Source organism: Salvelinus fontinalis, chromosome 1 (assembly GCF_029448725.1).
Source record: "Salvelinus fontinalis isolate EN_2023a chromosome 1, ASM2944872v1, whole genome shotgun sequence".
Lineage (NCBI taxonomy): Eukaryota > Metazoa > Chordata > Actinopteri > Salmoniformes > Salmonidae > Salvelinus > Salvelinus fontinalis.
In genome coordinates, this window is record NC_074665.1 from 58,362,965 (window position 1) to 58,375,994 (window position 13,030).

General features: G+C 40.8%; 1 protein-coding gene across 1 annotated transcript; it reads right to left on the reverse strand.

Moving 5' to 3' along the window:
* Nucleotides 1-47: 47 nt before the first annotated feature.
* On the reverse strand, nucleotides 48-8,642 carry LOC129858448 (polyribonucleotide nucleotidyltransferase 1, mitochondrial-like). The gene is made up of 28 exons (XM_055927696.1): nucleotides 8,412-8,642; nucleotides 8,018-8,078; nucleotides 7,861-7,935; nucleotides 7,544-7,649; nucleotides 5,834-5,883; nucleotides 5,656-5,719; nucleotides 5,519-5,566; nucleotides 5,320-5,433; nucleotides 4,995-5,181; nucleotides 4,851-4,902; nucleotides 4,704-4,761; nucleotides 4,484-4,580; nucleotides 4,265-4,367; nucleotides 4,046-4,116; nucleotides 3,904-3,940; nucleotides 3,732-3,798; nucleotides 3,539-3,628; nucleotides 3,340-3,393; nucleotides 3,126-3,235; nucleotides 2,956-3,027; nucleotides 2,807-2,870; nucleotides 2,632-2,715; nucleotides 2,465-2,548; nucleotides 2,241-2,347; nucleotides 992-1,047; nucleotides 764-842; nucleotides 552-599; nucleotides 48-455 (listed from the first exon to the last, which is right to left on the reverse strand). Exons 1-28 carry the CDS (start codon nucleotides 8,555-8,557, stop codon nucleotides 300-302), a joined length of 2,340 nt encoding a protein of 779 aa, XP_055783671.1. The 5' UTR covers nucleotides 8,558-8,642; the 3' UTR covers nucleotides 48-299.
* Nucleotides 8,643-13,030: the final 4,388 nt, after the last annotated feature.

A 13,030-nucleotide genomic window follows, 5' to 3' on the forward strand; every position in this document is an offset into this window, starting at 1 on the left:
CCATCACATGAGAGGTCACAGGTTTAAATCAAGTCAGCGTGAAACAATTACATGGTTCATTTACATATTTATTACACATTGTATAAAATAGATGCAGAAACTGGCAGCATATAAACTCAAAATAGTATGGCCACCCATCTGATCCCATTGCTGAAATCAGCAGAGAATGAGAGTACAGTAAGTGGTGCTTGGAGGATGTTGGCGAGAAACGGTAGTTCAGTGAAGTCAGGGTGAATGGAGAGTGTCCTAAAGATGCATGGTCATGGACAGTTGGTCACAGTCTAGGAGGACAAGGGGAGTCAAGAGGAGGTGCTGGTCGCTTGGCCATCCCCTGTGCCTATGGAGATGCTCTGTTTCTCACTCAGTGTCTTAACAACTGTTGCTGCTGGAGATTGTAACACCTTCCTCGAAAGCCTCATTCTACCATCTGTTGGGTCTCGCCCAAAGTATTTAACCTGTTGGCAAAGTTCCATCAGAGAAATAATGTTAGTTAAGAAATCAAGCAGATTAACAACTAAAGGTTAGAAAAATGATCCTACTGCAACACATACCTGAATCTGCTGTCCAACTTCTAATCCAAGAGCACTTGGGTGTTTTATCTGTACAAATTCAGAGTTTACAATTATTTCACTCTGTCAAAAATGTTATCTGAAACATCTGACAAACAGAAAACAAGCAAACACATGCAGCCCTTTCCAAAATGGTAACATCTGTGTCGAGGGTCCTGTGAGCCCTGCATGGTATTCTGGGGCAAGACTCTTACCCGTTTGTGGTCCAGCTGAGAGTTATGGAGCAGAACAGCACTCATGTTGGGATATAGCTTCACCATGACACCAATGTCCCTGTGGCGGAAGGGAGACAGAATTGAAGCAAGTCATGAAGCTACCCATTTAGCAATCCAATGTTTAATCAGTCCTATGTTTAAAAACCACCGACAGTAGCTGCATCACAGATTAAACAGCATCCTCCAATAACACATAACATTGTGTACCTTATTTCCATGATGGTGGCAGTGTAAACAGCACCAAACTCCAGCAGCTGCTCTTGCTGCAATACAAAAAATGTATCTTCAGATTCATATCAGTATTGATGTGGGTAAACATTGCTTTTTTTGGATGATATAGTCTAGCCCTTGATCATGACTCTCAGTTCCATTACATTACACATAAGAGTCATTGGACGAAGGCGTCTTCTGGAGAGTTTTGTTAAGATCCCAGACACTCGCTCTGCGCATTAACATTCATCGCTTGCGGTACGGTTTTGGAAGCATAAGGACCCCATCTTTCATAGGAGCGAGAAATAATTTTCAATACACAGGTTAAATTGATACACATCTTGATATGGTTAGGGTTGGTGTTCCCACATCTCTATGTTATAGAGCTTGTTTATTGAAAGACAAGAACACCTGTGTGTAAGCGCAACTCGGGAAGTGTAGCGGAAGTGTAGTTTCGTCGGATGGAGGCTCCCCTAGTTGTATGGATCTATACAAAACATTTACAGTAAGTGTTTTTTATTTTAAGGATTATTCCTCACTATGAAAGATAAGAGCCATATGTTTGAAAGCCATATCGCAAGCGATTATTAGAAAGGTTTCTAAACGTTAAAACACAGCGTCGGGATTGCAGTTCACATGAGGCAGTCGTGAATGAAGCTAATGGCTGATACCTGTAGGGAGAAGGCAGAATGTCGCCTCGAGTTTGAGAGCAAATATAGAGCCCTTTTCTGTTACCCATCAAACGTCACGTTAGAGTAATGTGCGCTTCCCAACATCAAAAAGCTCTGTAGCAGGATAGCCAACGTTGATGTCGGGACCTTGACAAACTTAACAGTAAGTGAGTGATGACCATGAAAACATTCAAGACTGATGGCTATAGCTATGTTCAACAAGTACAGTATATTATTCTTCTGGCCTTATCTAGCTCTATTTGTGATATTTCACCTTGCCTCGCTGGCTTGCTAGATAATCAATCCTCTGATGACATCTGCAATGTTGTAGACGATAACCAACTGATTACATGTTTGTTAACTTGCACAAGCTGCATTTGAAGTTGCACGTGATCGTATCCACTGCTAGGTAAACAAAGAGGGTTTTAAAGACGAACAGCGCACAAAACTTTATGACGCGGCCGGGAAATGGGTCTATAGTACAATAATTGTAGTGAATCAAAATGCATTAAGGATGCATTAAGGAATGGTAAGAAATTAGGCAATACAGTGGAATCAGACTAGGTTGGACTCACATCATCCTTGCAGATTTCTGTGATGAATTCCTGGGCTTCATTCATGGCACCTGGAGTAGGTGCAAACACAGAGAAGGACTCCTCGTCCACCTGGCTTATCGTCACACCTATCCAATGACACAGAACCTGTCATTTTCCCATACACTATGCACCTATGAAGAAAGCTCATGTGTCAGGGTTGACACAAATGGAGTTAGAATGTTTTTTTAAATATTAAATGTTACCTGTTTGAGCTTGTAGTCTGCGGAGGTTATATCCCCCTGGTCCGACAAAGCGTGCTCGTCTAGAGACAGGGACTCTGACATTCTCTGCAACAGACAGGAAACATTCCTTCAAAGGGAAATACATAAATGATAGGAATCAAATAAGGGCTAGACACCAAGAGTCTTACCAACAACTGGACCATTCTCCTTTCTTTTATCCCTTGGCTTGGCAATGGTCTTGTTCATGATGCCCAAAATCTCCCTCTTGGCAACTAAAGATATGAGGATGAAATGAGGATTGGTGACTACGATATTTTATAGCGACATAAACAATATATTTCTGGAGCATGTCTTTCATTTCACCCGTGGCTTGCTGAATAGCCTCCATTACAAGTTTCAGAGGTAAGCCTGGAATCTTCACATCAGCCTAGAAGAAGGAGGCATACATTATAGCAAAAATAAAGTCAAAATACGACAGAATAGCGAAACCACTGGACGTTCATCTACAGTACCTGTAAGGCATTGATACCCTTGTTTGTTCCTGCCAGTTTGAAGTCCATGTCTCCTAGGTAATCCTCTATTCCCTGTGACAGAAAACACAAATTAAACAGTTCTACAGGGGATCCCATTATTACAGTACGAATGTAGGATTGGTGAGAAAAATACTAGTAATATTGGGTACCAGAATATCAGTCAATATTCGGTAGTCCTGGATTTCTGATGGCTTCTCTGGGTTTGCCTTGGATATGAGTCCAATAGCAACACCTGCCACAGCTGATGAAATAGGAACACCTGAAACACAAAAGTGCTACATTTCACTGCAAACAGAAAGATCATTAACAACATTTTCAAATTACGTTTTTTATTTTCCACTTCAAAAACATGAAGTTCTGTACCAGCATCCATCAAAGCCAGACTGCCTCCACATGCTGATGCCATAGACGAGGACCCTGAGAGAATGAGAGTGCGTGAGAGAAAGAAAGAGCGGGGGCTAATCATACAGTCAATGAAATTATTAAGATTTTGCAACTAAGCTTATAATAAGTAATAGTCTAAAAATGTAGAAGCAAAATGGAAGTCATCCATAGATCTCACCATTAGACTCCAGAACCTCAGAGGTAACTCTAATTGTGAAGGGGAAGTCTTTGGGAATGACAGGTCTCAAAGACTTCTCAGCCAGTGCCCCTGTTACCATAGAAGCAGAATATGATCTAAATGGTCGCATCAATTTAATAACCATGCCACCCACACTACCCATGCGTCGTCTAATCTATACCAGCATACTAACCATGACCAAGCTCTCTTCTGTTCATTCCACTCATCTTTCCAATCTCATTGGTTGCATAAGGTGGAAACTGAAAAATAAATATAATTTCAGCCCATTCAGATGTTTTTTTGTGCAATACCAAACTAATAAGCAAATCCTTGAATCCTGCGTATTTGCAAAATGTGATACTCACCTCATAGTGAAGCATGAAATTCTTGTCTTTGACTCCACTGTTAAAAGAGAGCAACTAGTTTCATCTAACCTACATAAATTGCATTAACACTTGCTTGAAATTTGTTTTCAAGAGGACCGTAATTAATAATGTATAAGTTTACCTTAACGCCGTAGTGATGATGTCTGTTTTAATACTAGACTCCAAGGAGTCAAATGTTACAGAGCACAGAACCTAGAGAGAAAAGGCTTTATTAAGTAGGCTAAAGATAGAATGACAAGCCACCCAAAATAAATCAGACTCCGCCAATACTTTCCAATGTCCCCAAAATGAATAGGATGCATACTCTGAGCCTACATCTTTATAAACGCCAGGTCCCTACCTGTGTCTGTCCCCTCTGGAAAAGTGCAGACCCATGAAGGGGCTTAAAGATGTCCGCCTCACAGGAAATATTTCTCAATGAAGTCAGGTCTCTTCCATCACACCTGTAAAACAAGGAAACTATTTTATTGTTCCAAACCACACAGTATTCATCAATCGCATATGTTGGTCATGTATTCATGAATATTTGCTAAATACTACTGAGACATGTTCTTTTTACCTCCTGTACTCGTTCAAAACCAGATTGCGGAAAACCTCTTTTGATACCATGTTGAAGGACTCCATCACCTCGTAAGGTTCAGCTTGAGGATATTTCTCTACAGAATACAGACATATGTAGGCGGTTAGACAGTAAACAACCACTCACAATACCTTGAAAGTTGCAAAAAGCATAACATTTGTAGCATAACATTTATTTGGTATAAGGCAATGATATGTACCTTTTATTTGTTCCTCTGTTTCAAGCCTTACTTTATTAATGGCATCATCTCTGGAAATCTGAAAGGACATAGTAAGTTAGTGATCTTAGTGAATGAAAAAGTACCACAAAAACATAATAGCAAAAACACCCAGACACAAATACTTACTTTGTCATGAGTGAAGTCTGTGAAAACAGCATAGACCTTTTCAGAGGCCAACCTGAAAGCAAAATCGTGTGCTGTCATGTTACCATCAATAAATAAAAACATGACAGATATGAGAAATATTAAAACAGAAATTTGATGCCTTACTGTCGCGCAAGCTCAATCATTTCCAGGGGAGCAGAAAATATTTTGGGAGGAGTGCGCTTGGACACCTTTGCTTCTCTGGCCATCTGCTGAATTGCCAGTATGATCTGCTGTGTGTGCTTCACACCAACCTTGACTGCATGACAGAAGTCCTGCTGCAACACATTCTCAGCAGAAGCTTCTATCATCACTAAGACACAAACAATACGTGTTTTTTGTTTTTTACAGAGACTGAATATGACACACAATATATATCATAGAATGTTACAGTAAGGTAAAAGAGAGTCCTATAGGAAAAATGGATGAGCGATATAGATGGACTACTAACCCACTTGGCTGAGCGGTGCTCCAGCCACTATCAGGTTGATAGTGCTGGAAGCCATTTCCTTTCGTGTTGGGTTCACCAGAAACTCTCCATTCACCAGGCCAATGCGCACTGCACCTAAACATCCACGAAACACAGACCATATGGTTAAAGCCACACACACTGTGCAAAAAAAAAGGACAGGTCTGTAAGAGATACTAACCAATGGGCCCATTCCAGGGAATGTCAGACAGGGATAGAGCAGCAGAGGCTGTAGGGATGAGAAATTGTTTATTTAATCACTGGATGTCAAACAAAGGTCATGTGACTGCTTCTACAAGGAAATCAATCTCTCCTCACCTCCATTAATGGCCAGTACATCTGGATCATTAACACCATCAACTGCCAACAGGTTACACAGGACCTGAAAATATACATAGCAGTATTACAATCAAGAGCATAGCTTGTAATAATAGTGTAAACATATCAGTAATGAGTCCATAAATGATTACAACATTAGCTACAAATGATGACTCACCTGAGTGTCATAGAAATAACCAGCTGGAAAAAGCGGTCTGATTGCCCTGTCTGAGGTGAGACAACAAAAAAGGATACAGTTAAAAGTCTGCTAATGGTATTTGTACTAATTCATGACTAGAGTAATTGTTGGTTTGTTACACAAAATGAGTGCCTTTGATATAGATCACAAGGATAATTTAATAAATCAGATTATTAATAAAGACTTGCTAAAGTGCTAAAATTCAACATTTTGATATTTACCACCCTTCACCCTCTGAATTCCAGGTAGATTTTAACCCACTTAACCCAAAAGTTATGACCATCATTGTAAAGCCCTAGTTATTTTGTTGTAATTTCTGAAGATTATTTATTTCATGTGATTAGCAATTCATTTTAAGGAGAAAAAAATAACAATCATTTTAATTTTAAGGTCAATCCTGTTACATGAACTGAACTCTAATTTAATATGGTGAAACTATTTATTTTTTAAATATTTTTTTCAAAAGAAACATCTTACAGTGAAATCCTAGTGTAAAAGCAGGTGGTTCTACTCTTTTTGGCAATTTACTGGTGTTTTATGATGGAAAACAGAGTGGGTCAAGCATAACACATCAACCCTGTTACCAATAGACAGACAAGCTAGACATGTTTTTATAATTTAATTTTGTTTGTGAACCTTGCATTCAATTGCCCCTCCCTGTTGCACACATTTACAATTACAATTTAGTAATTTAGCAGACGCTCTTTTCCAGAGTGACTTAATGTTAGTGTATTCATCCCCAGACAGCTAGGTAGGACAACCACACATCACAGGCATAGAAAGTACATTTTCCTCAATAAACTAGCTATCAGTAGGGTCAGAGCTAGAGTGCTGGTTCAGGTCGAGGTGAGGAGGATTATTTAAGACACTGTTTGATGAGGTAGGGTTTCAGATGTTTTCAGAAGATGTCCTAGCTTCAGGGGGAAGCTGGTTCCACCATTGGGGTGCCAGGACAGAGAAGAACTTGGACTGGGCTGAGCGGGAGTTGCCCTCCAGTAAGGGGTGGTAGGGCAAAAGGACCTGAGGTAGCAAAACGTTGTGCTAGGGTTGGGGTGTAGGGTTTGAGCATAGCCTAAGGTAGGGAGGGGTAGTTCCTCTTGCTGTTCCGTAGGTAAGCACCATGGTCTTGTAGTGGATGCGAGCTTCGACTGGAAGCCAGTGGAGTGTGCGAAGGAGTAGGGTGACATTTGAGAACTTGGGGAGTTTTAAAACCAGGCTGACGCCAGCATTCTGGCTAAGTTGCAGGGGTTTGATGGAACAAGCGGGGAGCCCAGCCAACAATGAGTTGCAGTAGTCCAGACGGGAGAGGACAAGTGCATGGTTTAGGACTTGCGCCTCTTCCTGTGTGAGGTAGGGTCGTACTCTATGGATGTTGTAGAGCATGAACCTGCAGGAGCGAGTCACTGCTTTGACAACAAGTACCCATTTCCCCTGTCATAACGGGATTTATGGCCCATTTAAGATGAAATCATCAACCCTGTTACTATATTTGGCACTTAATAGGAACTCACTAGTCATTTTTTATTTAACCTCTTTAGATGGGAAAATGTTTTTTCTTTATTTTTTACCATGTGCTCTTTATGACTGTTAAAAATAGGCGAAATCCCCCCCACAAATTCACCAAGGTAGACATCTCAAAAGTCACCGCATTGGTGGAACATAGGATAGAAGTTAGAATAATCTTCTCACCTATTAGCCTACTAGTCAGAATCTCATTTTCAGTGGTGCCCAACTCCCGCCGCAGGTGGTTAGTGGGGATTCTACCAGCAGCAGCTGCTTTTTGCCTGTAGTCCACCTGTCAATCAAAAACACACAGCTCTAGCCAAGGGACCTGAATTACTCCAAGGGACCTGAAAACACTATGTAATTGCCCAATACACTAAAGCGATCATTACACATAATGAACCATCCTGCATGGAAGACTAAAAGCAGTTTTTCAATATGTTTGAAGGGCATTAAAATAAATGAATATGACCCCACTTTAAAAAACAGGAGCATTAACTTACCACTAAAGGCATAAATTGGGAGGGGGATGGTTTTGTTTTGCTGACAGCTGTCACCATCACTGTTGTATCCCCAAGCTGAATAAAGAGGTGGAATGCATCTGAGTAACTGGTTTGAACATCTTGTGCATATTCAAGTTGCAAACTGAAATATAACTACCTGCACAACAGCCGACCCATCTGCAAATCTGGCAAGTTTCCCTGTTGAGATCTCAAGTTTTCTTTAAAAGCAGGGAAATCAGAAAACATCTGAGGTTAGAGTGAATTGATGTGAGTCAATCGCCCATTCATCATCACCGCAATACAAATTTAGATAGACTCAAGACCGATAACGTTATATTCTAAATAATATTCCTTCTTATAAATATATCTGACTCAGACCATGACAATATCAAATCAACAAGTACACTCCTGCATTGAATAATGAACTTGAAACCTTGACCCACAGGCTTGACTGGTTGTTACTGTGTAACGTTATGTTATTAGCAAGCTATGAAGCTAGCTAACTACTAACTAGCTAGCCAACTAGCTAGCCAAGTCATACGTCAACTTACTTCTCACCGAAGTCCACTCTCACTTTTCGTATCGTTCCATGACTGTTCCAGACGCTTTGGTGGCACAACCGCACATTTAGTCGAGCCAGCGAGGGCCCAAGTCTCAGTAAATGTCTCATATTCAAGTAAAAGCTAACATTATACATTTTTGTGAATTGCACAGGTATCCTTTACACAATTTTGATGCGCATGTGGGCTGCCATTACAGTTCATCACATGCACGGAAGTACGTCAGAAATACATTTGTCCTGTGATAGGACCAAAGAGAAATCGACAAAACAAAGGCGTTTCAACATACCAGACCACTTTAGAAATTCCCTCCTCATTTATAGTCCAAATTACATACAGTATATACACTACCGTTCAAAAGTTTGAGGTCACTTAGAAATGTCCTTGTTTTTGAAAGAAAATCACTTTTTTGTCCATTAAAATAACAACAAATTGATGAGAAATACAGTGTAGAGACATTGTTAATGTTGTAAATAACTCGTAGCTGAAAACGGCAGATTTTTTATGGAATATCTACATAGGCGTACAGAGGCCCATTATCAGCAACCATCATTCCTGTGTTCCAATGGCACGTTGTGTTAGCTAATCCAAGTTTATCATTTTAAAAGGCTAAATGATCATTAGAAAACCCTTTTGCAATTATGTTATCACAGCTGAAAACTGTTGTTCTAATTATAGAAGCAATAAAACTGGCCTTATTTAGAATAGTTGAGTATCTAGAGCATCAGCATTTGTGGGTTCAATTACAGGCACAAAATGGCCAGAAACAAAGAACTTTCTTCTGAAACTCGTCGGTCTATTCTTGTTCTGAGAAATGAAGGCTATTCCATGCAAGAAATTGCCAAGAAACTGAAGATCTGGTACAAGGCTGTGTACTACTCCCTTCACAGAGCAGCGCAAACTGGCTCTAACCAGAATAGAAGGAGGAGTGGGAGGCCCCGGGTACACAACTGAGCAAGAGGACAAGTACATTAGAGTGTCTAGTTTGAGAAACAGACGCCTCACAAGTCCTCAACTGGCAGCTTCATTAAATAGTACCCGCAAAACACCAGTCTCAACGTCAACAGTGAAGAGGCAACTCCGGGAGGCTAGCCTTCTAGGCAGATTTCCTCTGCCCAGTGTCTGTGTTCTTTTGCCCATCTTAATCTTTTCCTTTTATTTGCCAGTGAGATATGGCTTTTTCGTTGCAACTCTGCCTAGAAGGCCAGCATCCCGGAGGGATCCCTGATAATAGGCCTCTGTACACCGATGTAGATATTCCATTAAAAAATCTGCCGTTTCCAGCTACAATAGTCATTTACAACATTAACAATGTTTACACTGTATTTCTGATGAACTTTATGTTATTTTAATGGACAGAAAATGCGCTTTTCTTTCAAAAACCAGGACATTTCTAAGTGACCCCTAACTTTTGAACGGTAGTGTATGTCAAGCTGCAAAATTACTAAATGCTAAATGTGTTTTTTCTCAAGAGGAGAAAAGGGTGATATTTGAATTTATTTGTGTTTACTTATATAATGTGATTTTTGTTTGTACCCCACACAATCACGATAACCATGAAGTAAATGGAGCTAGTACCTATTTCATGGGGATTTTTGAGTGGTACATAGCTAGCTACCTTATATAAAAAATCTCTGGTACAGTGCTGTTTAAAAATGTGAACACAAGAGGGCACTTTCTCCTCACAATAAACATGATGCCCACATGGCCCATGCCCCAATTATCTCTCCTTCCACCCAAAGTTTGCACTGCACTCCCCTTTGCCGATTTGAAAGAAAATTACTGGTATAAGAATTATTGTGGAAACTCCCACCAGCCCATGCCTCCGCCAATTCAATGCTTTTAGATTTGTTGGAAGTAGTGAACGAGCGCACACTTCAAATCAGATTGTATTTGTCACATGCGCCGAATACAACTGGTGTTGACCTTACAGTGAAATGCTTACTTACAAGCCCTTAACCAACAATGCTTTAAGAAGTTTTAAGTTAAAAATTAAAAATAAAAGTAACAAATAATTAAACAACAGCAGTAAAATAGCAATAGCGAGGCTATATACAAGGGGTACCGGTACAGAGTCAATGTGGGGGGGGGGGGGGGGGGGGGGGGGGGGCACCGGTTATTCGAGGTAATTGAGGTATGTACATGTATGTACATGTAAGTAGAGTTAAAGTGACTATGCATAGATAATAAACAGAGAGTAGCAGCTGTTAAGAATTATGTTGGACCTAGACTTGGCGTTCCGGTACAACTTGCCTTGCGGTAGCAGAGAGAACAGTCCATGACTAGGGTGGCTGGAGATTTTTACCATTTTAGGGCCTTCCTCTGACACCGCCTGGTTTAAAGGTTCTTAGATGGCAGGAAGCTGGCCCTAGTGATGTACTGGGCCGTACACACTACCCTCTGTAGTGCCTTGCGGTCGGAGGCCGAGCCAGTTGCCATACCAGGCAGTGATGCAACCAGTCAGGATGCTCTCGATGGTGTAGCTGTAGAACCTTTTGAGGATCTGAGGACCCATGCCAAATCTTTTCAGTCTCCTGAGGGGAAATAAGCTTTGTCGTGCCCTCTTCACGACTGTCTTAGTGTGTTTGGACCATGACAGTTTATTGGTGATGTGGACACCAAGGAACTTGAAGCTCTCAACCTGCTCAACTTACAACCCTGTCGATGAGAATGGGGGCGTGCTCGGTCCTCCTTTTCCTGTAGTCCACAATCATCTCCTTTGTCTTGATCACTTTGAAGGAGAGGTTGTTGTCCTGGCACCACACGGTCAGGTCTCTGACCTCCTCCCTATAGGCTGTCTCATCATTGTTGGTGATCTGGCCTACCACTGTTGTGTCATCGGAAACCTTGATGATGGTGTTAGAGTCGTGCCTGGACATGCATTCATGAGTAAACAGAATGTAAAGGAGGGGACTGAGCACACACCCGTGAGGGGTCCCCGTGTTGAAGATCAGCGTGGCGGATGTGTTGTTACCTACCCTTACCACCTGGGGTCGGCCCGTCAGGAAGTCCAGGATCCAGTTGCAGATGGAGGTGTTAAGTCCCAGGGTCCTTAGCTTAGTGATAAGCTTTGGAGGCACTATAGTGTTGAACGCTGAGCTGTAGTCAATGAATAGCATTCTCACATAGGTGTTCCTTTTGTCCAGGTGGGAAAGGGCAGTGTTGAGTGCAATAGAGATTGCATCATCTGTGGATCTGTTTCAGGAGAAATTAGATATTATTGGGACGCACACAAGGATAATGCCATATGACGAGGTTGTTCTTGAATTCAGGGGCCTCCCTTGCCTTTGCAATCATACATGTCTTTGTTTATATTAAACTGTTGATCAATGATAAAACATATTGCAAGACCTTTATACTGCAAATGTTGTTTATGCATTGCTTAAAGTACTTAGGGTAAGCAAATTGTCTTGTCCCAGTAGAGATAGAGTGTAGAATTGTAGAGACATGTTTTGGGGATTTAGAAATATCTATTATTTTGAATGCCAGAAAGTGAAAAGTATTTAATATCTTGTATAGATCAATAAAAACAAAGAAGGCTATTAAAATAAAAAATGTTTTACTAGTATAATGTCTGTCCCTCAGTTTTATGTAATTGGTGTTACCGCCTTGAAAATCACTCATGACAAAGATAGACAAGGAATTTGAGCATTCCCTCCAGTGGCAAACTGTTACCGGCGGAGTGGTCTATATTAAAGAAGATTATTAGCTAATCACACCCTTTTAGTGTGTCATGAATTTGAGGATTCAGTGATAATTTGGTATGTCTAATATTGTATTATTGTATTTAACTAGGCAGGCAAGCCAGTTAAGAACAAATTCTTATTTACAATGACAGCCTTCCCCAGCCAAACCCTAACAACGCTGGGCCAATTGTGCACCACCCTATGGAATCAAACCAGGGTCTGTAGTGACGCCTCTAGCGCTGAGATGCAGTGCCTTAGACCGCTGCGCCACTCGGGAGCCACTCAGGAAATCCAAAGGGTCACTTGGTGTTACTCAATTTAATTGAAGGGAAATAACATTGTGAGCAAAATTATTAATCATATCACTATATTTAATTATTTGTGTTAACGGCCTTAGAGTTGAGCATCTGTGGCCTCCATTTAAGAAAATCTTCAAAAATCAAAAATGTCTCATTGATGTTACCGTCGGTGGTGTTACTACACCGACTGGTGGCACAATGTTATCCTTATGGTAAAAAATAGTTATAGTCATTAAGCTGCCATATTAGTTGATTTAGAATGGGAAGATGTACCCAAATACATTTAAATAAATACAACTATTCTTTTCTCCAAAATCCCATGCCCAAATGCAACCGCAATTCAAGACCGACCCATGAACCGGAAGTCTTTGGTTGTACAATGTCAGGCTTGCCAGCCATGCTGTTACTGTACTGTACCAGCCTAAAGAACAATGTGAGGATATGTTGAAAGACTTGTTAGATAGGAATATGATGTTTTTGGTCAACACAGCATTATCAGCTTTCTCATCATGAAATATTGGTTGTCCCTTACACTGTATATTGGGAGTCGAATTTACCTGCTTTAGAGTCAGTTATTGGTACTTTCAGAGTGGTGAACGGTGGTGAGGGTCCCCTACCGAGGACT

Excerpts from the sequence above, each read along its gene's own strand:
- LOC129858448 (XM_055927696.1), bottom strand. The coding sequence starts at position 8,557 with ATGTATAATGTTAGCTTTTACTTGAATATGAGACATTTACTGAGACTT. Across the intron at positions 7,936-8,017 it reads ATGGGTCGGCTGTTGTGCAG|CTTGGGGATACAACAGTGAT; the intron begins GTAGTTATATTT and ends CTCTTTATTCAG. Across the intron at positions 4,762-4,850 it reads CAGACTTCACTCATGACAAA|ATTTCCAGAGATGATGCCAT; the intron begins GTAAGTATTTGT and ends ATGTCCTTTCAG.